Here is a 24,475-nt window from a genome sequence, read left to right as displayed (position 1 = left end):
TCTTCCTCTAATTTGAGTGTATATACCTCAGCTGTATTACTTGGGCTTTAGAACTACTCACCTGGCTAATTATCAGGTTTAATGTCTTATGTGGCAACTGCTTTTTTCATCATTGCTGTAATAAGTTTCATTCTTTTTTCTTTCATTATAAGATGAAAGAGTAAATAGTGGAAAGATGTCAGTTACTATTACACATCTCATGTGGACATGGAGCATTTACTTCCATCCACCAAATATTACTTTGTGCTAAGTTTGTTAATGTTTGTTAATCACAGTAGAGCATGGAGCCAGTTCTATGAGGTCGTCCTCATGATGGCATTTGAAATCTTTTCCTTCAAAGGCCAAGTATTACATTTTCACACTGACTTAATGTCTGAATTCATTAATATAATATAGAATGCCATATATTATACTGATTTGTCCTGAATAACGTCCAGTTCGCTAATTTGTTTTTTTTTTTTTTTTCTCATTGTGCTTTGTAGCCTACTCTAAAAATGGCCATCAGCAAACTAGATAGGAACATGTTGTGCAGAAATGCACTTAAAAATGAAACCAAAGAAGAATTGAAGCTGGAAGGAGTGCGTGGAGTTTGTCTGCTTCAATATTCTGCCCAGAGTCAGGGTTACGTAGCTCAGGGCTTCTACTTGAGTTTAGTACTGTTGGATTTCAAAATGCATGGGATAAATATTGCAAAACCTCATGCAACAATGTTGTAATGTGTCTTTTAATTAGTCTTTACTCAACATCTCTTTTTGACAGACTAAAACATGCATAAAAACATCTTGCAGGCAGACTGGCCTTTTCTAATGCACCTTGTTAAAATGTCATCCTCAGAAGTGATACGATTGCAGTGTGTGCTTTGACGTTTTTACTGAAATCACAGTATTAACATCATGCCTGAAATGTAAGAGAGAAACCCATGATGAATTCTGTCATTCTGGTGAATTAATGAATCTGAAATATTTTTTTTCAGTCCCGTATTCAAATAGAGGAGATATTCATAAACGAAAGGTCTGTAACCCTTAAAAGCAGGATTTTTTTAAATTATTTTTTTATTTTTATTTTGTCTGCTCTGTATTAAGTTCTTAGGCAGCTAAGGAACTTGCACAGTGGCTCGCTCAGGTATAGCTAGCACGTTTCTGAAAAATTGTTTCAATTAGACATCAATTCACGCTGTTCAACTCAAGGGAAATGGAACACATCATCTGATTGAAGAAATATTCTTGAGATTCATTCATTCTCAAGTCTGATAGGTGTGTGTATGTAACATTTTAGATTAAGCAAGCTACATAAATTGTAGATAGCTCATTGGTTTTCTAGATTTTATAGAATACTGGTACGTGACACAGGCTAGGTGAAAATTGTTCTCTTACCTATTTCCAAATTTGCACTCTGTGACTAATGACATTGGTCAGATTCAGCTTAAATAGATCTGTTCCCTGAGATAGAGTATTAATAATGCATATGCATTAAGACTCCTTCTGAGAGAATATTTGAGCTCTGACATATTGAACACTGACATATTAAATTAAAGCTTTCTTATCAGAGCACTTTAAAAGCCTTAGATATCTGCTGCATTTTTCAAATAGCCTCGAAAGGTGTTTCACTTACACCAACTTCACATAGTAGGTTACCAAAGCAATAAACAAACGTCTGCCAGGGCTTCTCCATCAGTATGAATAATTCAGTACTGCACAAATGAATACCAAGTTCATGGCTGCCTGTGCTTTGCTAAGACTCCAGTTGTTTGTGATCAAATGTCTTTCAGGGTTACAGGCAACCATTCACTGTATAGCTGTGTGATTCCTTTAGATTATTTCAGGCACAGCAAAAACTGTGTGAAGAATTTGTAGGTGGTTAAGAGCACAGTGAAAGAATAGCACAGAATGTGAAAGCAAAACAGTTTTTGAAAACAGTGTGTAAACAATTATAAGTCCATTAGATACTGTATTTTCCAGTTCACAAGCATGAAACGTGTTCCTGTCTTGCACTTTCACAATTTATTATGTGTGAGGAGCACTACTAGGACAATTAGTAAGCATTTCTTAAAATTGTATCAGCATGAAGTAAGATGTTAGTGATAAAAATATCTCACAAATTAAGTAATACCACCTAAAGAGATTTTTGTACGATGTTCTAATTATTTTTATGGATTATAAACCTATAATGTTGGTTATATGTTAGTCATTGATACTTTCACCATGTGTTCAGATGTTCTTGTTCCTCCCTGCAAAAACTCCCCATTACCTTTTTGTCTGTCTTTGCAGATTTAGGTGTTTGCCCAGCAATTTGCAGCTTTATGTTCCTATCCAGTTCACGCTTGTACAATTTCTACTTCTAAACAAAGACACTTATCATAGATTCATGTTTAACTGAATATAAAACTTTTAATGTTTATCATGGTAAGCAATTAATACTTAAAAATCCAACTTAAAGCTCTTATTTACAGGATTCAGCCAGGTAATATTTAAGGCATATAGGGTACTGGCAATATTAATTTACGAATATTAAAGTGTGAATGATCTTTGTTCTTAATAGGTAACATTGTTTATGGATGTTATACAGAAACAGATTATCTCAAAGCAGTCCATCTCTCATCCTTTTCAGAGTAGTGAATTGAAAGTAAGACAAGGGAGAGACATTATCTTGTTTGAAACAATGCATTACATTTCCAAAAAGTTAAAACAGTAAATTGCTTGATCTCAAAAAAAGCCACTCATCCTATGATCAAATAAGTGAATTTCCTAGGAAAGTCTTAGAAGTTGTTTGTTCTTGATCAAACAGACAATTTACTTTGACATGGTTAATAATATAACGTGTATTCTTGATGGTGACTCTTTGATGTGACAAACCAGAATATTTGAGTATTAACATATGGAGGACTGATTGATTGATTAATTCAGTAAATAGCATCTTCAAAGATAGTTCTGAAATGTAACAGCCTAACTGGATCAGAGACAATGAATTAACTGTAAGTAATCAGTGTTGCTTTTTGAGAAAAGAAAGTGGAAAGGGAGCTGAAAATATTTAACAATATGTATTTCACATACCTTGTAAAATACATTGTCCACGCCTAGTGAGAACACCCTTTAGGAACAATGTTTTCTCTTAATCTTTTACAGTAAATCATAAGAATCATAAATTTGTAAAGATACTGAAATAATTATTTATTTGTATTTTATGGCCTTCACTTTAACTTTATTTTGTTACACAACTGCCTTTACGTTGGATAGAACCTTTGTATGAAGTGATCATCTGAAATGGTGAAACTTCAACATGGGGGGAAAAAAAAAGTGGTTTGTGGGCAATGTGATTCTTACGGAAGTCTACTGTGCATCAAAGCAGGGAGTGAGGTCAAACATGTTTGGGGACAAACTTTACGTGAAATTCTTTATTGAAGGTGTAGCTGGAAGCTTTTTTTCTTGTTTGATTGTGACATATATAGTTTTTTATTTCGTAAGTAATATCATGGACAGCAGAAATACTAGCAGAAATGCAGAGATGTTAGCTACATTTTATTGGTTAGTGCCCAGTTGACACAGCAAAGTTCTAAGGTGCTTAAAATTTTGGAATTTTGTCACCTGGGCATCTAAGTGGGAAATTAAACTTAGAATTGTCGTTTTGTTGTTAACTGCCAGCAGAAATTATTGACTTAAAATACTTAGGGAAGATTTACGTTTGATACTCTGCGGTGATCTCAACCAATAGTATGGTAAGAAAAAATGAAAGTTTCTAGTATCTGTAGATATTAATCTGTGCCTTTTTCTTTATCGTTATGTTGGATGAATATAACATCAGATTTCATGTCACATACATGGTAAAATTTTCTTTAGCGGTTTGTGCTCACAGTGTCCATAATTCTGAATAGTTCTGTATGGAGTATTTTAAATTCTTATAAGCTTAACATGGAGTGCAGAATAATAGCAGCACTAAAATGCAAATGTCTAACTCAGGGTTAGATGTTGAGGAGAGTTCAAGGTATAGAGATTTATCTGAACTTCCTGTAGTATTTCTTCTTTTAAAACTTAAAAATACAGAGGTTTTTATGTGATACTTCATGCAATTGCATTTTGTTATCATTATTCAAAGGTGGGTTTTAATTAAATGGAATGGCTACTCATTTTTAAATATAATAATGTTTTTCAAATTCCAGTTTATTTTGTGAAGATCTATATACAACAAATCCTTCCTGATTTCTCCTGATGTGATTGCATTTCTTCAAATAATTGATATGACAACAGTAGCTTCAAAACCTGACCTACGTTTCTCCTTAAAACATAAATACAAAACCAACCCAACACTCTTCCCTATCCCCCCTCCTTGCATGAACAAGATGTATTGTATTTTTTGGGGAAGACTGAATATTGTTAACCCCAGAACCTGCGACTTTGCAGGTCAGCCTGCTCCCAGCCCTAGAGCACTCATAGCTACGTACCTGCAGCTTTTCAGGTTGCACAAACATGCAGGAGGAGATGATTCCTCTTCTATCTAAGTTGACAATCCTACTGAGTTATGGCACTAAACTTCAGTGATATCTGTAAGGTTTACTGTTTGTTTCCTGGGAATAATGGCTCAATTCAGTCAGTGTTTACGATGCCTTTGATTTCTCTGCATTTTTGTAACAGAAGAAATGATCTACTCAACAGTGTCTAAATCAGCACCTCCTGTTGTTGATACCTGACCTTGTTTTTCTGCTAATTCACTTTTGAAAGGAGTTCACTGTGCATTGGTTTGCAAAGGGTCACTTTTGCATTAGTCTGAATATGATATATTTGTTTCTCACTTTTTTTTTTTTTTATATATGTGCTGTGATTCCTACAGTGAAGCATAAATATTCCTCATGTGGTGGAAAAGTGATTTGGAAAAATCTGAGGAATATCAAATATCTCTCATTAAGTTTTTCCTCTAATACATTATTTTCTTTCCAAATGAGATAGATACATTTAGATTAAAATTACTTAGAGACTGGGAGGGAGAAGTTGAGTTGTTAATTAAGTACTCAAGAAAAGCAATTTTTCAATATTAATTGAAATGTTTGTAATGGGTATAATCAACACCTCAGTGGGCTTGACCCAGGGAGGGAGCGGGGGGGGGGGGGATCTGTGCAGGTCCTAATTGCTGAAGTCTACTAGGTACATCTACCTGGTACTGAGAAGCTCCCAGGGAAGTAATTAAAAGAAATGGCCCTCAAAATACAATGGGAGAAATGGAAGAGCAAGTTACTAGAGAACAGCAGTGGACCTTGCAGGGAGACTTTTTAAACTACAGTTTCTAACTGTAGTGTTAAGGCTACCTGTAAATTCTAACTAGACTTAGAATAAAAGAGGAGATTCTTTTCTTTATGCCTAGTGTTCCTAGGCCTCTTCCTTTAACTCTCTGCCCCTGCAAAATATGAAATCACAATATGAAACCTTCTGCTGTGCCTGCAGCTGGTGAGGCTGCTTCTGTTAGTCATAATGCTGTGTGAAGGGCTTGATACCCGTAACCAAGAGGCCAAAGGCTCCAAATGCTCCAATGCTATAGTTACTTGTATTCTTAATGCTCTGTGATACCATCTTTTCTCTTTTGTGTGTTTTTTTTTTTCTTTCAGTAATGCTCATGTTATTTGCATTGCATTAATTTCTTACCTAGAATTTAAAATTACTGTAAGAATTAATCTAATCAACATAATATTCCTTTTCTATATTTCTGTTTGCATATTGGCAGCCAGCAGTCTTTCAGTAGTATGTCTATTTGAAATAAATTTCAGACAGCAGCTCTTTAAGTCAGTAAGGCTAAAACTAAAATATATGAAGGGCAAATCTTTTAGGGATCTCCAGAAGCAGTACAACATCCAAGGGAAGATGCAATCAGTATTAGAATTTGTGAAGTAAGGATTCTTCGTTGTTTCTCTTGACAAATATTGCTTTTCTGGAAATGAAGACTGCAATGTCCATATGCCTGTTTTACACATGGGGAAGATGTGAAGAGCTACAGTAAACAATTCTAACTTTTTCTTTATTTGATTTCTTGGGACATAAATCAATATCAATTGCATATTTAATAACTTCATGCTTCATTTTGGAGATAAAAGAGTTTTCAAGCTGAGATTTTAGTATTTTTCTTGATGTATTTTATTTTATAAGACTTAACTGGGTAGAGAAAGTTAAATTGATGGTAAAAGAAAGCATATTTGTGCCTAGCCCCCTGAAGAAATTACAATTTGTTTATTTAGCCTGACCTGTTGTGAAAGATATTTTTGTATAGATCTTGCTGAAAATAACAAACTTAAGAATGCTGATAAAAATCAAAGAGTTGCTACACGGTAGCCAAATGCTTGTTACATACTATTGGTATTTAGGTATTGTGATCTTCATGTTTCCCTAGCAGACTATGGTTTTGATCAAACAGGGAAATGATAGTAACGCATCCCATATAAATTGTTTGGTATTCAGTTTGTACTCTTTCCTTTGTGGAGTTCATCTTGGAAACTCATTAGACCCAAGATGGTCAAAACAGAGTTTTTAAAGTGAACCATAAATCTTACGTAATTAGATATTTCAAGATTGCCAAGGTTCATTGCTTTATTTGAACTTCACTATTAGTGTTTTGTTTGCCACATGTTTATGTCCTGAAGTTTAGGATTTACTTTAAGTTTTTGAGCTACTATTACAATTGTCATAAGAAAGTAAGAAAAATATAATGTAAACTGCTGCATTTTATTCACAAGCACAATATGTTGGTGTTTTGAGATAAGATAGCAAAGAGAATTTATTCCTTTGTCTGTAGGCATGGAAAGAGGCATGTAGATGTCTTTCCATCTCACAAGATAGCTTTGGACTGTCTATAACGTTAGGGTGGCCAGTCATGCAGTTAAGCTAGGTGAATTATTCCTGGAATTAGTTCTGGGTGAAAAAGTTTGAGGGAAACTGTGGGTGGCTGAAGACGGGGTGGCCTATGCATCAATTTAGTTTTCTGACAGGTAAGTTGATAGAAATAAGAAGCACGGCAAATTTCAAGGGGTATTTTCAAAAGAGGAATATTTCAAAGGCAAAAATGGTGTGCTTGGAATTCCATGATTCGAGAGCGGTTGCGTAAGATATTTGGTTAATTCTTTCTTCCACCAGGCTTTGCAGACTTTTCAGACAAAAGATGTGTTCTGGGATGCAGGGCTGACTGAAGCAGATGGTCATTCTGTTCCTTGAATGGTCGTTCTGATGGCTTTTGAAAGGATGAGAACAGAATGTCCAAATGATGAAGGAGACTAGCAAGACAAGCATGTGGGTTGGTGGTGTAGCAGTGAATTGGTCCCAGTGGGACTAATATTCTTCAAATAACTTGGAAAGAGAAAGCTTTACGCAAAAGGCTCAGGGGCAGCCCAAGGAGCAAATCGGGTAATGGAGATCCACGTTGTGTGGGAGAGGGCGCTTATGGTTGTCCCTTACAAAAATTCTACTGCTGAATTGAGGAGAGAATTGGAAAAATTTTCTTAATTACAGATTCACTGTTTTGTATTCTGACATTTTGTCCCTGCTAGAACGTAGGAGTTAAAACAGCCTGGGGAAAAAGTAGAAGACAAAAAGGGAAACTACTTTTGACTCCCCACACACTGCTTGTAAGAAAGAGAGACAGTTTTTCAAGGAAATGATGAACGTGTTCTCTGTCATTATTTACCCTAGATAAAGTATTCCTGATTTAGGAATAATTTCCTGCTCCAACCACTTAGCAGTGTTGCTGGAAATCAGAAGGTGGATAAAATGTTTCGTTTGTGATGAGCCTGTGGCACCTGATGATGTGAGCTGTGGAGGAAGGGCTGAGCAAACTGTGAGATATCTGGAATGGAGACTCTGTCCCACTCTGCCTGATGGAAATGGAACCCAATTTAAGTCCTAAATTAGATTTTCCTAATGCTAGTCACAGAAATTGTTTTAAGCATATGTTTAAATTTTTATAGCAGTTGTGCGTGGGTTCCTATTTTTTTTTTTCTGGCAAGAAATGCTCCTTCTAAAGAAGACAATATTCTTAGTATTGAACTTAATATTAGCTTACTATCAATTTTCTTCTCTGTTTTGGAATATCCCTACCTGTTGGGAAGTAAAAAGGTTGAAAAATGAGATGCATTTTTGAACTGTGTCGTCATAGTAGCTATGATCTATGTTCTCAGAGTGTCAGTGGAGGGCTTTCAGTGCTGTAACTACAAGTGCTCCTGTATGGTTGGAGGTGACAGAAAAGGTGTGTGCTGTGCAGTGACTACTGTTTTTCTTCTGAAGTTACCAGCTTTGTTTACTATGTTTAAAAATTCCAAAAATAGTATATACTGTTCACTGTGAAAGGTTTATGGCGAAAAAAATTCTCATGATCTTTGTGGAATTAGGGCATAGGCAGATGAATTCTTCTTACTCTTTAGTCCAAAATTTTTGTTATCACAGAGCAAGTATTAGATGCCAAATATTTTTATGTATTATTTTTTTTAATTGCTGGAAAGTAAAATATGGAAGTGTCAAACTCCCAGATTCTTTAAGTTTCAGACTTCATGTTCATAGACTTGTAACTTGATATATACCGTTACAGTGTATGATGTTTTATATCATCTCAGACTTGTCTGACACGACATGTAGTGTGTGACTACAGAACTGGATTTGCCATAATGCAGTCTGATCAGATGGTAGAATATGAAACTGTCCACAGTTAGCCCTGAAATAATGTGTGTTTTTTTTTTTTTTTTTATATAAAGCTTTCCTTATTCTACCTCCATGTTTACATTGGATAATACACATACGTTTTTTATTGCAGTGTTATCTTTCCAATTGCCATTAATTAATTCTCTATGTGGAGATTGTTACTCCGCCTTGAGAATGAGCACTATATTTTTGATTTTTGCACTGTTCTTTCCCAGGATGCTGACAACTGGTAACTTTGCTTTTATGTATGTGAAAGTTTTTTTTTTTTTGAGGGGTGAGGAAAAGCATTCTTGTTTAAGATGAATCAACTGATAATACATCCAAACAGTAATATTTTTATTAAATTACCTCTTTATAAACAGAATCCTTGTAGATGCTGCATTTTTTGTTTGAAATGCAGCAGACTCAGAATTTGAGAACATATTTTCTTGATGCATGTCCATTTCTGTTTTACCTCAGTTTAGAGCCAGGTAGTGCGAATGATTACTAAAATAGAAAGGAAGGCATGGGAAACAGGAATGTTGCTCTTAGTAAATGTAATGGCAGGGATCATTTTGAAGCAAGTATTTGAAACTATTTTTTAAGTGCACAAGAAGAGAGATTGGGTATAAGTGTTCTTTTTTTGATTCCTGCTGTTTCCTGCATAGGATCTTCTACAATATGCTGAGGCTGCAGTCCCTTCCAGACTCAATAATGTGTGTGTGATGTAAGCTTTTGTTGTTTGAGTTCTGAGTAATATGGCACTGAAGGGGATGGGTGAAGGGAGAGAAAATAGTGCGTTTTGGGCGGTGGAAGATTCAGAAGATCTTTGTGCTATTTTGGCTTTAGCAAGCAAAAAAATGCATGAGATGTGAATAGGAAAGGTTTGTAAGTGGTGAAGAAAGAACATCTGTTTAGATGGAGAATTTATTTTAGCTATCTATGGAGTAGAATCACTCAACTGAAACATGGTGGAGTTTATATGACTTAAAAATTTGGTCTTTATTGTATGTTTTTGCAATATTTAAGATCTGAGAAGTATTTGGAATCAATGCAAGTCCTTCTGTAGTTAATAACAGACAAGAGAAAGCTGATATAGGGATTTCAACTCCATAATCCTTCTGATTTATTTAGGACATTATAATTTGATAGCTAAGTCTACAAGTGGAATAAAACAAGTTAGTTTGTGGGCAGAAGGTGGAAAGTCTTGTGGCAGCTCTTCTGTGAGTGGCTGCCACAAGCTTTGTTGTTTGCTGTTTTAGGGCTGTGCTTTTTTCCCATTCAATGAATTTTTCTGTGAAGCATTGCAAAATAAAACTGTCTGCCTTTATAAAATACAAGGAAACTCTATTACAAATAGAAGAACTCTGTGTATCACCTTTGTCAGTAGAAGTTATATTTTCAATAGTTTGCATGTACTTCAATCTTTGAGGAAGCTAGTCTGAGAGAAGAAGAATAGAAGAGAATTTTTAAGTACTGAATTTTAACTCTGAATTAACCATAAGCTGCATGTATAGGATAGGATTGTCCTTTTTTTTTTTTCCTTATGGCATGCGCTTTTTTTTTTTTTTTTTTTTTTTTTAAGATTTACTTCTCCCAGTGTAATGGATGCACCTTTTTCTTTGGTTGTACTTGAAAAATGGTGGATTAATTTGATACCTTGACACCTATATCTTTATCCTCTCAATGAGTAATATCCATGCTTTTTTAGTAGATCACGTTGTATTGACATCTTGCATAGAAAAAGGAGACTCCAGTGAGCTAGTTAAAATAGTACTGATTGAAAAGCTATTCTCAAACATAAAGGAAAAATCCCCTTTTCTTTTTGAATACAGTTTTCTTTTCAGCACATACGTTTTCAGCAGGCATATTAGAAGGCTGACCTTTCTGACACTAGGTACTTAGATTCTCTGAATGTTTTTTTCATAAGTCTTTTCATTCAATCCTGGAGAGATTGATGCTTGTATATTTACTCATATTTCTTTCATTACGTTTTGTGGCTGGTCTGTGTTTTAGTCCAATAGTTATTTATTAAACGTAAAAATGAAAATTATCTAATAAGCATCTCCGACTTAAATGCCTGAATTCATAATTGTATGTCAGAAAAGCTTCTGGTCTTTCTTTTGAGTATTGTAGATTATTCCACTCTTATCCTCTTTTTTAAAATAATATTTTAATTCCTGTGCATCATGAATTCCTTGGTTTTGTAGAAGTAGTACCAGAAATCTATACTGTCCTAAACATTCCAAGATAAATAATCTTTGAAGTATGTTAATGCATGCTACTTACATTCTTGTTGTCTAGTTTAGTCTAAATTAATGTTATCTAGAGTTCTATTATGCACTCTAATATTTCAGTGGTTCTGTTTTAGGTAGTCGTATTTTCTTAGCTTGAGAATGTTACTGAATTAAAGAAAGATGAAAAATCAGCTATCAGTTATACTGCTGCCTTCTTGTGGCCTAATTGTCCCAAGTTTTCTGGTTACATTTTTCTCACCTATTGGTTTTGAAGCTGTGAGCTACACTTCTTTGAAGATCCATGTATCCGTGTAACAGAATATTTGAGAAGGAAGAAATGAGTTTTTTTTCATAAAATGTCTCTATCTGGAATAAAAAGAGGAATAAAAAGCAGAAGACAGTTTTGATATGTAATAATTATTATCTAGTTATTGTGGGAGTTAAAATGATTTGTGGGAGGTATTTTAAGGATCAAGTATGCGTAATGTAATAATTCAGTCTTCATTTCAAAATGTGGATAAATTCCATATTTCCTGTTCACTTCAGTGGAAATCATTGAAGTGTAAATAAAGCTAATTGTTCTTGGATTCAGATTTCTTGCTGTGAGTAGTGCTTTATGTTCTAAATTTTCATGGTTTAAAGTGGATTTTAAAATACTTTTTATTTTAGGTCAAACATACGACCAGATTATGCAGACACAAGCTTTCATGAGTTCAAAATGCATACTTTCAGTCGTGTGACATCTTGCAAAGTCTGTCAAATGCTTCTTAGGTAAGATTTTTAAGGTTTTTCTTTTTTTTTTTTTTTTTTCTTTTTTTCTTCTTTTTTTTTTTTTTTCCCCCTGGGGTAATATTTGACTCAAAACATTACATGGAAACATATCATATGGCTAGCTGGTTACATATTAAAGACACTCAAGCCATAAGGTCCATCACACACAGTGTTAGTGAGATTTTGATAATTAATTTACAAAATATTAAAAGGAACGCTGTTGAAAGGCCAAGACATCAAGGGGCTACCCCATTTTTCAGAAGACGGCTTTGTTAAATCTTCCTATGAGCATTGTTTTGCACAGGAATTGTATGCAAGTGTAAATGATGACCATGTTGTATAGTTTTGATGAACAGGGCTGGGCCACAAGTCCCACTGCTGTAGACCACCAGTCTCAAGGACAGATGGAATGTTTTCTTCAAAAAAAGGCAGATGACGATGCTCATAAATGTTTGATATGGGGAGATTGCTTTATGAAACAGCAAATAGCTGTCTCTCAAAGCCACTGCTAAAGTAGAAGTATGTAGGCAAATTGAAAATGGATGTTGGAAAGCTAAATGAGAAATGCTAATCCTTTCATGAGCAAGGATTTCTAAGGGTAACTCAAATTGAGAAATTCCTTGTTCTCTTTCCTGTGAAATACATGTATGCTTGCACATGAACACCAATGACTTCTCGGTAAGCTTCCTCTGTTTTTGTAAACATGGAGTGTTTAATGGCACTTGTATAGAATGGTAAATTTCACAGTGTGAGCTGGAGTTACAAAAGTTCTGTAAAGCTTGGCTGGTTCAGGTGCACATATAACGTTTTATTACGTTTAGAAAAATGTAGCCACAGCATTGTAGGAAGAGTGTTTGACACATGGGTGGTATTTCTGTTAAGCACAGACATGGAATACAATAATCTCAGGTGTGTTCCTTCTTGCCTTATAAATGTGTTTTCCTTTAGCAACCTTTTTTACTGAACAGTTGTATTGACTTGGAGTTTCTGAAATATTTTTTAGACATTTTGCTCAGTGTAATAAGGTCTAAGTGACTATGAAGGATGCTGCAGACATCCTGAACTTATAGATGGCATGCCTCATTTTTGAATTTGAAGTGGAATAGTTGAGGCATTGTGTCTCTGTTACTGTACTAACTGCTGTTTCTGAGAAACGACTGTCTTGTTTTCAGGACGCAGCCTGCAAGAAACTGCATTGTTCTGCATGGGCATGCCAATTTGCTCTAGGGTATTTTACACACCCAAGTGTTACCTTATAATATATAGACACATCCCTGGGTATTTTAGTATGGAGAGCCTACTGGGCACGGGTCAATAAGACATCAAAACAATTTATGAAAAGGCATTGTCATTTTAACATTCAGAATGCTAAACTTGTAAATTCTTGAAATAAAATGTGAACCTTAGTGCCTGGTCTTTCTTATGTGGAGATAAAATCTCAGAAGCATCTATTGTGAAGGATAATTTTATATCCTACACTCTTACCATACAGTCTTGCATTCCTGTGTAGCAATAAGGGAAAAAATAATGAAACTGAAAAATGGAACCGAGTGCATTGAAATACTTATTCGTCTCTAAGTTTGTGTATTCTGACACATAAATCATACACTTCTGAATTTAATTAAAAAAAAAAAACAAAACAACACATTCAAGCACTAGCAGTCTAGTAACTGCTGTAGTAAGTAGCAGTTGCTGTATGTTTCATTCAGATTACAATTGTCCAATCGTGTGTTCCATAGACAAGGCCCAATTTGTCTTTGCAGCTGATGATGACATGTTAAACTAGGATGCATGGTCACTCCAAACTGGGCTGTCTCCACAATTATCCTGACAAGTCTACGGTGAAGAGTAAGCAGACACATCAGTAGACAGAACACATATTATTGCTCAGAAGTACATGTAAAGAACTGTTAGCTGTTCAGTGGATCATACCTGAGATTAAGGCAATGCACAAATCTGAAAATGAATCAGTTTGCTCAGACTCCAAATTCATTAAGGAGAATGGGAGAATGTGTAAAGCCACTCTTTCCTTAAGCAGCTCTGGTTATTAAGCAAAGTGAACCAGATGTATTTCTTTTAAATGAACAAATTTGAAGTCTAGAGTATTTCAGTATAACCCATGAAACCCTTAGTACTTAAACATGTATTCACATTTACATGTTTTTCAAAATGAATTTGTTCTATGTGTTGTCTGGGCAAATTCCCATTGAAGGAAAGCTGAGAGTAGCTGTAGAGTAGGATAATTCAGATAACACTACAGTTTCAAGCTCATTGTGCCAGAGTTGCTTTGGGCTAAATACAAATGAAGATTATTTAACCAGTAGTCCTAAAGAGCTATCTGGTTTTGATTTTATTTTATTTTTTTTAAATTATAAATGGTTAGCAGTGACAAAAAGCTGATGAGCTGCTTGTCAGTTGTCACTATTTCTTGAGCCTTTAAGGACTATGATCATGCAGTACAGCAAATGACTTCTACTACCTTCTGCTATGTCTCTTACTTCTTTATGTACAAAATTTATCACTTCTAATGTATCACTACCTAATTTTATTTTACAGGGGAACATTTTATCAAGGCTATTTATGCTCTAAGTGTGGAGCTGGAGCGCACAAAGAATGCTTAGGAAGATTAGACAATTGTGGCAGAGCTAATTCAGGTGGTAAGTCATTTTTATTGTTAGAATACCAATTTTAATTAGGACATAAAACTTGCTAGATATAATTAAGGTTTAATTTACCCCTAATTTGTGTTTATTGTAACATACATACTTTTGAAACTACCATTTATAAGTACAATTAGAATTGCATTTAGAATTCATGGGGATTTTTATTCTTGCTAAATTGAAATGTTAAAAAGCAAGAGACTGAACTGTTACAGGTCAAACCCAATTTCTTTGTCCATGTCCTATACAGCAAGAAATTGCTCTGGTTTTAATCGTACACTGCTCAAAGTAACACCTAATGTATGACTTATCATCTATCATCTTCATGGTTCTCCCTTTATGTCTACATCAATTGTTATATTTTTCTCTCAGCTGCTGAAACTGTGTTGCCTCAGCTTCCACTTTCATCTCTTCGGTTTCCATGGTTTCTGTCCACTCAATATTCACAAAAATATGATTGATGTATCACTGCTGCCCACACCTAAGGACCAATTTTTTGTCATCTTTTAATCAATTGCTCTACTCCATTGGTTTCTTCCCTAGCTATCAACATTTTGTGCTCATTCCATTCTCCTTCTGCTCCAAGGACTCTTGTGACTTAAGCTACCATTCAGTCTCCCTCAAACAACTCTTATTTGTTATCTTCACATTTGACTTCTTTCCACTCTGCTCAGCATTGTTTGTAGTTTTCTCTGACATCCCTCACTGCTAATGCCAAATATTGGTGCTCAGTATTTGCATGCTTTCCCTTCCCTGTACCTGTTCACTTAGTGGCAGTGAGTCTGTGCATTTCAGCCAGCTAGTCATGTAGTAGGAGAACTGTTTTTGACTCTTCCCCTTATCCAGCTTCTCTTAGTCTTTCTAGAGATTATTTGCCAGTGCTGGAGCTGGCAAAATGGAAATTAGAGCTCTCCCCCACTATCTATACTTTTGGATTTCCTGAACTTCATATAGAATCGTACAGAATCATACTTGATAATATATGAAACAGAAAAGCCATTGGAACACATCATAACTTCTGAAAAGTGTAACTGTATTATTTGGAGAAGCTTTCTGATACATTGTCCTACTTGCTTTTGTAAAATTGATGCATTCTTTTCTGGAATTACTTCATAATTGTGTGAAGTTTCTTGTCTCGTATATTTCATGTAAGCTATGCAACCTCTTATCTTGCTCTATTTTCCTCTTTTGGCATTGCTATCACTATCCTTGCAAAATGCAGTTCCCACTGCTTGAATTACAACATGACTTCGTCTACTCTTCTTCAACAGGCTTCTGCTTCAAGATTTTGTTGCTAGCTTTTTGTTCCTTTCCAAGTTGGATGAGCTTGCTTCTTTCTTTGCCCTTGTTTGCATCACTTTCCAGCTTCTGCTTGGCTTTTGATTCAGCATAATAATTTGCCCAAATTACTTCCTCCTTTAACAAGTTAATTAGGGACAGCAGTTCCTAACTTTTTCTGCAACCAATTAAGTTTACTTTATTAATTGTTTTCTTGTACTGATTATCTTCTGTGCTCTTGTCCCAGTCTGGGCTTTTTAAGATAGTTTATCTTAGGTCCAAAAACTATACAAGCAACCACGGTATTTTTCATTCAAATATTTGTTTTTGTGGAGTACAAAGTTTTCATAGAACCTCCTAAGGTTATTCTAGAGGAAAATAATATAAATAAGTATTTTAAGGTAATTACATTTAAATTAATAGAGAGGAAAAGCAAAGACACTTTTCTTTACCAGAAAGCTATCTTTTTCACTATAAGCCATCCCTGCGTATTCTTTTCTTTTTTTCCCCTTCTATTTTAATCGGATAGCTGACATGCCAGGAGGCAGGAACTTGTCTTTCCGTTTTTCTATAAAGATTTGTGGATGCGTACAGTGCAATGTATATCAGTAAGAATGTCAATCCCACAAGGTCTGATTTCTGGCAATATTCCTACATCTGTACCAAAGTAATGCTTGCTTGGAGTAAACAAAACAATGTCATTCCCCTCCTTCTCCATCCCAACTATGAAAGGAAAAAAAAAAACCAACAGCAAATCAACCAACAAACAAATGAACCAAAAAAACCAACCAAACCAGAACCAGAAACCTCTCAAAAAAACATGGATACAAAAATCGAAATAAAAAATCCCCCACCACTTTATTAATGTCATAAATTTTCATTTTATAACTTGAAAGCAGCAGAATTTTCCTGTTTTTTTTTTTTTTTTTTTTTTTTTTTTTTAAAAAAAGGGGGGGGAGGGGAGTTTCAGTTAATACTGCATGAATTTTTGCTAAACTTGAAAGCAACTGTTTTTTTCTTTTAAGATTCTGTTTTTTGTTACATGCTCTGCTTACATCAACATATACCACTTTGTGTCCCCGCTGCAAACTTTTCTCTTGTTTTACATTTATGGAAGAGCTCCTAGATTTCTATACAAGACAGAAGAGCTGCATATCTTTTGCATGCTCATAGGATGTAATGCTTCTTTACAACCTCCTTTGAAAATAGTTCAGACCACAAAAGCTAGCAAAATTTAAATTGCAATTCTTGCAATGCTTTCTCTTGCTCTTTAACCAAATAAGAACATGAGGGACAAATAGTCTTACATTTTTTGCTGTTAATGTGTCTTCTCTCAACACACAGAGCAAATTTGGCCAACGAGCAAAAAATATCTAATTGTGGCTAACAATCTTCGTAACACTGAAGTCTGTAAATTTTTTCCCTGAGCCCCTCATAGATTACATATCTTATCCTGGTTATTTTTTACCTTGTTACCTTTTAAAATTAAGTTGCAACTTCTTGATTTTTGTGAGAAGTATAGATGGAAGTTTTCAGTGAGTGCTTCTGGATACCTTAATGTTTCATGGCCTCTTTGTTAGTGTCCTCTGTGAACTGAATAGTCTTAACTTTTTATTATCTCTTCGTAAGTGGATCTATGCCTTAGACAATTTTCATACTAGATATTTATTTGAAAAGAGGTGATCAGAATTAAAAACTCTGCCAAAATGAGAATATGCTGGGCTCCTAAAAAGCATTTGCAGAGAATTTTCATCAGTATTTTTCTTTTTTTTTTCTTTCTTTTTTTTTTTTTTTGTGTATGGCTTAATATTTTCTTTTTAGACCTCTGAGCAGGTGCTTTTTTTAAAGCTTTCTGAAATGACGCTTAGAGCATCTGAGTGGATTAAAAATTTGTAACTTTATTTACATTCCATTTCGAGCCAGTTTTTGAAAATGCAAAAGATAAAGGTGCGAAGATGGATGAAACCTTCCGAGTGATGAATTTAATAAGTGTCATGTTTAGATGATATACTTGTGAGAGAAGCATTGACAAAACCTGAAGATAAATTGCAGTGTTGTAATGCTTTACCATCTACACCAACATGTGCTAATTCTTCAGATGTCCTGCTTTGAAGAAGACCAGTTCATTAGACTATAGATGTTGCAATGATAAAAGATAGACTTCATCAGTTAAATTAATAAATAGAACAAAACGTCTCTGTTTAGTCCTTGTTCTTCTTATTGTTCCTGCCCATGTTGCTCTGAATCTGTGTGCTCATTGAAGTGCTGTGCTCACTTCTGTCATGATCTGGTTTCCTTTCCTCTGCAATGAAGACAAAGGCCTGCTCAAATATTTTCCTATATTTTACTTATGTTATATCACGTCATTTTTTCTGTGACTTCAAATCCTGCATCCCCTTCGTTGCCTATGTTCTGACAAATTCCTTTAGGCTGCACAACCATACTTAAACACCAGGCTTCATAAAGCTTTTATCTTTACACATGAAGATTATGAAATCGGCACACATATTTCTTTTACAGGGCTACTTAAATAAACATATATGCTGTTTTTCTTTGACATAGAGATCTCCTGTTACCTTACTAACTCTTCTGACTTTCAGTGGCACATCTATGTCTCATTTCAAGGCAGACTACAATTATGTTCATCTGATATTCTGCTACTTGTTGGAAGGTTTTATATTTTGAAGTGGGTAAGAGTGGGTCCTTTGGAGAAGTGAGCATCAGTATGACAAAACTTTGAGACATAGGGAGAAACTGTCTGCCTTTTTGTTCTTATTTATATTGCACAGGTTGTTCTGTGGTCCTTGCAATTTCTGCAGAAATTCTTAATATTGGCCAAATGAATATCATCACTTGCTCTAGAACATACTGCATAACTGTAGGCCTATTTCTAGTTGAAAATTGCAGAATTAACAAACCACTTTCATTACCAAATTCATTCAGTTGAATGGAATTAAGTGTTTTCATGCAAATGTCTTCTGGTTCCATAGACTATTGAATATTTCAGTTAGATGAAGCTCTACTAATGGTTGTAGGGTCTGAAATCATTTAAATATTTCAAGTACAGTGGCAAACAATATGAAATTCTGTTCTTCACATCCCTCTTCCCAGGGAATGCTAAAAGTGTCCCTTTACTGAGGCAAAAATTGGTTAGAAAAACACTTATCAGGTGTTTTTATAGTAACTTCCAGCTAATTTATGCGTGGTTCTTTTATTCTTCAGGTTATTCCATTTGAAAAATAACAGCAACTTTCCTCCTATAATCATAGAAACATATGATTCTAGATGGAAAATTATTTTTTCAAGTATATGACAAATGTTAAAGCAAGTGTTATTGTACAAATGGTTTAAGTTTGGGATGTCTTTCGTATTATAATGCTCATGCCCAATGATGCAGTCCATGCTGTTTATGTAATAGTTGCTTGCTACAGCACATCAGAGATAATTTATAAAAAACATGTGTTTTTGGCACCTAAAAGGAAAACAGCAGCTTTCACTGTTTACCTTTTTGCTGGCTTGATCAGTAGTTGTGAAATTGCTGGCTTTTCTCCAAACCTACCATGTCAACAGCACAGACAAGTAAATGTTCAAGTCCCAGAATGTTCATTGGAATTATGCCACTTCTTGTTTAAATGCAACTAAGGTTGGGCTGTATTATTTAGCTAACCGCCCTTGCTCAGCCTGAACAGAAGTCACTTAGGTGGCTTGATGTTTTGTGTGGAGACCTATACTACCAGTACTGGTGACATTATTTGCTTTTCTTCTTATTATTCAATGTCTGGTTAAGTGACTGGAGCCAGTTCTGCTACAAGTCCTTTAAGATAGCTTGCTTGATAGCTACTCTTTTTAAATATTTGTTTTCTTTTAAAATGAGAACTTGAGTAGTTTACTGCATAACCACTTATTTACTCTCCACTGAGTAAGCATGCAGAATGCAGTTGCTCTCTTGCATTGCTGAGGAGCAGCCCATAGTGGTTTTTTTTATCTATTCCCCCTTCCTTATTGAGGCCAGTGGCTAGTTTTGTTTCTTTTTTAATCAGATATAATTACTAAACTTTGACCCATAGCATAGCCTCACTGAAAAAATGAAACCTAAAAACTGTGTTGAACTATGACAGTAAAAGTCACTTGCTAAGACCTTGATGAGCGTGTAGGTGATAAGCAGAAACTTGAATTAAAATTGTTGTGTAAAAATATCTACTGATGGATATCTTCAGAAAATTTTTTTTCCTTCCAAAATATCCAAGTAAATATGGGTTAGATTTTTGCTCTTTGTAATAGTGTAACATTCGGAAAAAAGATTTTGAACTCTTATGATGAAGTAATCTACATAATTTGGCAGAAAAAATTCTGAACCACAGGAACACTTGAACTTTAATGAATAAAAAGATAGTAAGCCTTATTTTTTGAATAAGCTCTTAGGTGGAAATAGATATGAAATATTTTTTGTTCATTTCATGATAAAAGTGAAATAATGAATCATATTTCAGTCTGTCAGTGTTGATTAAGTTTTTGACTTTTTATGAGTTAATGCAGAGAGAGCTTAAAGAAACAGTATTCTTCATTGGAGCTGCTACTGCTTTTTGTAAGTTCGAATTTGTTCACTAGACTTTAATAATAAGTGTCCTGCTGGCCACCTTGGTTAATGGAGCAGTTTACTTTTTTAACCTATGAATTAGTCAAAAGAAAAAACCCACATACTTCTCATGGAATTTACTTGATGCAAGCTATCAAGAATATTTATTACCTTCCTCTTAGTGATTTTTAGAATCTAGATATTGGAAATTAATCAGCAAGCTCCTTAATTATAAAAAGTGTTGGGATGCTGAAATAACCAAATTGAACTCATTCATGTAGTTGTTTGGGATGTTTGTGGGAGTCGAAAAAAAAACTCTTGCTGGAGGTTAGAAGGACTTCCCCCTTCAGTCACTGGATGAGTAATCAGTAGAACTAAAGATAGGCCATTAAAAACAAAACAAAACAAAAACCCCTTCAAGTCTGAATTGAAGTTTTGCCCCTGCTCCTCTACAAATAATTTCCCAAATGACTTCCGTTCATTAGAAGACAATTATAATTCTGAGATGAAACACTGGAAAATTGATAAGTCATTCACATTTAGGCAAAAACTTTTGGAAGACATACTAAATTCTGAAACACAAAAATAGACTGAGTTTCAGCAACACTTAAGCAACTAATTCCCTCAGGTTCCTGAAAACCTCAGTAGTCTACTTGTAACTCTCTAACTCCGGGGTTGCCTTATTATTCTTCTGTTTACTCCCTGTGCAAACACAAATTAACACTTTTGAAAAGGGTATAAATGATAAAATTTTTTTGTCTCAGAGTGATGAGAAAATTCATCTTTTGCATAGTGTGTGAGAAGAAATAGCATCTGAAATGGTATGTGAGAAAAAAGGTCTGTTGGTGGTAAATGGGCTGGGCCTCGCGTGCCTGGCCCCACGTCCGCAGCTGGCGTGCTGGGTCTTGGCACGCCTTGCTTGTCTTTGCATAAAGCACTCGAAAGCCAAAGGGTTTTTTCCCACACTTCACTGGTTCACATTTTTCTGCTTTTTTAGTGAAACAAAGTCTACTTGCAGTTGAAGCTTTTAATTTGATTTATTGTTAATATAGCTCACTGTGTGCAAGACACAAGGGAAAAAGTTTTCAACGTAACAAAATCACTGGGCATGGACAGTATGTGCTCTACTTTAGCAGCATGTACAGTCCTGGAGAATGTATAGGTAAATGCAGTTGGCTCTCATTTGGTAAGGCACTAAACCCAAGTTATCTGGAGTACACCAAAATATCAGTTATCAAAGTAGACATGAAAAGAAAGAAGGTATACAAAAAAAAAAAAAATTGCCTTTTTGTGTCTTTAGTAATGAGTAGTGGTGGGTGCAAGTGTTATTGCCTTGGTGTCATCTGGTGAACTACAATTTTTTTAATCTCATTTTTAAATAGTACAAGAAAATTCATAGCAAAAAGGTCTAATAAGAACCCACTGGCTTCAGATTCCATGATACACTAACGTAATGCTAAGCTGATGTACAAGTATAGAAAAACTTGCAGCTAAAGATATACATCTTATCTTGATACACTGGCATACTCTGAACAAACAGCTGACAAGAGTTGCCAGCACGATTTGCAATGAAGAACAATAGCTCTTAAATTCCCACTGAGCTGATGCCTACGAGGTGTGTTTGGGACGCTGCAGAAACGCGTGCTGGCTCAGGCTGCCCTGCAGCCACTGGCACCGGGTGCAGCGCTGCCTGGGGAAGAGAGCCAATGAGCGAGACGAGCACGGCCTGCACGGTGCGGCCCTGGGCTGCCCAGGCGTGCTGCAGGGATCAGGTAGCACTGGGTGTAGCAGGGCTTGGTGTCATGCAGCACAGTGCGGGCTGAGCTTGCTATATAAGCAGCCTAAATTTGCAATCACCAATAATGCCAATTTTTACTTATGTTTCAGAGCATGGGAACCTGAAACACGAGGTAAGTATCCGTTTTTGTGTGATATTTGCTTTGTTAATGACGTTATTTACTTTGTGCACGTGCTGCTGGAGCAGGTACATTTTTCTTCTGCATTTAATAACGTATTTCTTTAGAATGGTGAAAAACAGCTACTTAATACAAATGTACTGTGTTCTAAGTGTGTGCCAAGTTTCAGTTGGTGTGGCTTAATGTTGGGAGCACTGGAAGGAATAGAGGTGTATTCTTAAGTTACAGGATAAAAAACAATTTTTTAATACAGTTGTCTTGTTCTGCAGTGTTGCTGGACCAAATCTGGCAGTACAGCTAAACTGCTTTTTCGTCTTTTTTGAGTGGTAGCCAGTTCTACTGCATGAGGTGTGCCGGCGTATCAGAATCTTGGTATTGGTGTCTCAATCTATGCTTCTCTGCAGCTTTAGGGACAGCAAAGAATAGCAGGGCAGTTTAGCCTTTGCATTTAAGCAGGCTTTTGTTAGAATAATTTGGTAGTTAGGGAGTTTATATAATCTTGAGAGAACGATAAGATGGAGGCAGTGTTATATGTAGTGTACCTAAACTTAAATACAAGAAGGCTGGCTGTTACATTGGTTTGTGTTCTTACCACTTACCGGTGCCTTTGGATTGAAGCACAGGAGGGAATAAGCAGTTACTTTTTGTCTGCCATTTCTGACAGAAGAAAGGCAAAGATGTGGAGGTAGAGTACTTTCCAGTAGTTATTTCAAGTCAGAAGTTGGTGATAATTTAACTACTTAAGCAACACACTGATGGTGAAAAATGTATCAGCATGTATGTTTCTTTTCTCGATAAATGCACGTTTTGGTGCTATCAATAACACCAGTAACAAAATTGAAAGGACGTATCTGCTGACGTGAGTGCTGCACAGGGGATCATGGCTCTCACGCACAGAGCCAGCTCCCTCTGTGCTCAATCCTGCATTGGAGCGCTGCGGTGCTGCACCCACCCCAGCTGGCAGCAAGTGCTGGGGAAGGCCCTGCACCTTTGGGCACGTTCTTTGGCTGTGGTCCGGGCTGCAGCAGACACCAGCCAGGCTCTGTGGTGTCTGAAAGTATGAGGAAAGGGCAGTCTGGGTGCAGCCCTGTGTGAGGAGATGGTGCTGGTTCTGCGCTACCACAGTGTATGCTATCAGCCCTCCAGTCTGCTTGCATGCCCCGAAATGGCTGCTGCCTGCCTGCCTTGCCACTTCCTCAGCCTGCAGCTCTGCAGCTGTACCTCCATCTGCCCACTGCCTGGTCTTTAATGTCTGCCTGGAAATATCTGCTAAGGAAGGGCACTTGAAAATATGAAAATTATAGCATGGCCTTTTAGCTGAACTCTCCTGGTGCTGCAGTTGACAGACAGCATTGGGAAACCATGAACAGATTGCTGACTGCACCTTGTGGGCAGATCTGCCAAGTACCTCAAGCTAAATAAGGTGAACATACGTGACCAGATGAAGAAAATATGGATCCTAATTGTAGCTAATCTCTTCTGACCTTAAGCTTCTCACCCCCAGCATGATTCTGAAATACATATATTTATATATATGTATCTATCTATCTTTTTTTTTTTTTTTGGTGAGAAAAGGTTTGCTTTTTAGAGCTATTAATTTGATACTGGCAATTGATTTGAGCCAAAATGTCAGGATTTCTTTCATTGTTAATTATTTACCTGCTTTAAATTTCCTTCAGCACTGTAAGAATTAAGTGTAAATCAGAATATATGATTTTGGAAAACATTTACATTATAATGTAGTCATACTGGTACTGAAATATTTTTGAGGATAATCACCATTTTTTGTACATTGCTTTTGTACAACCAAAGAATTTTCTTTAAAATCATTTTCCAGCTGAACCTTTGGTGTACCTGAGTTGTATTATCACAGAATTACTGTGGTTTTTTTTTGCCATTCAGTTAAATGTCCGTGTCTTCCTTTGGGCTTGCTTTTTCCAGCTCTTGCTCTTTTCCCCCTTGTGCAAATATTCAAATACCACCGCGTTAATAATTAAGAGTAATAAAAAAGAATAGGCCCTATTAAAAAAACAATAAAAATAGACTTTTGTTCATACCTTGAAACTCTACTTTCACTTTTAGCAGCAATTTTTATCTTTTTCATTACACCTGCAAAAAAAAAAAAAAAAAAAAAAAAGCACCTTTTCTTTGTTTAGAGTAGTAAGGTATTGACCAAAGACGTCCAGTCTGACAAGAGTCTGAAAGCTTTTTTTTTTTAATTCAGGCTTTTCCTTTTGCCAGCTTGCTATGGGACTTAGTAATTTTGTTATGCCTCGGGTTACTGCTTTTTGGGTTGCCTCAGTGTGTGTCCTGCATCAGCTTATATCAACTGCAACTAAATTGGAGCAACTTAATTGTTCCTTTTGTTATGCAGCATATTTTTCTCTGATTGGCTTGA

The 24,475-nt window shown here is 35.7% G+C and overlaps 1 protein-coding gene across 1 annotated transcript in view; it reads left to right on the top strand.

The window, feature by feature from the left end:
* VAV3 (vav guanine nucleotide exchange factor 3) overlaps window positions 1–24,475 on the top strand; it is a gene marked incomplete at both ends in the record, with an annotated part of 154,840 nt that overhangs the window by 83,993 nt on the left and 46,372 nt on the right. The window contains 3 exons of the mRNA XM_079536444.1: window positions 11,546–11,647; window positions 14,204–14,304; window positions 22,049–22,071. Coding sequence (XP_079392570.1) covers window positions 11,546–11,647; window positions 14,204–14,304; window positions 22,049–22,071 — 226 coding nt within the window. The remainder of the gene's footprint in view (window positions 1–11,545; window positions 11,648–14,203; window positions 14,305–22,048; window positions 22,072–24,475) is intronic.

The sequence above is a fragment of the Tetrao urogallus genome (genome assembly GCF_951394365.1).
Source record: "Tetrao urogallus genome assembly, chromosome: 5".
Taxonomy (NCBI): Eukaryota; Metazoa; Chordata; class Aves; order Galliformes; family Phasianidae; genus Tetrao; species Tetrao urogallus.
Note: the sequence above shows the minus strand (reverse complement) of the source record. Positions and strands in the feature narration are given on the sequence as shown.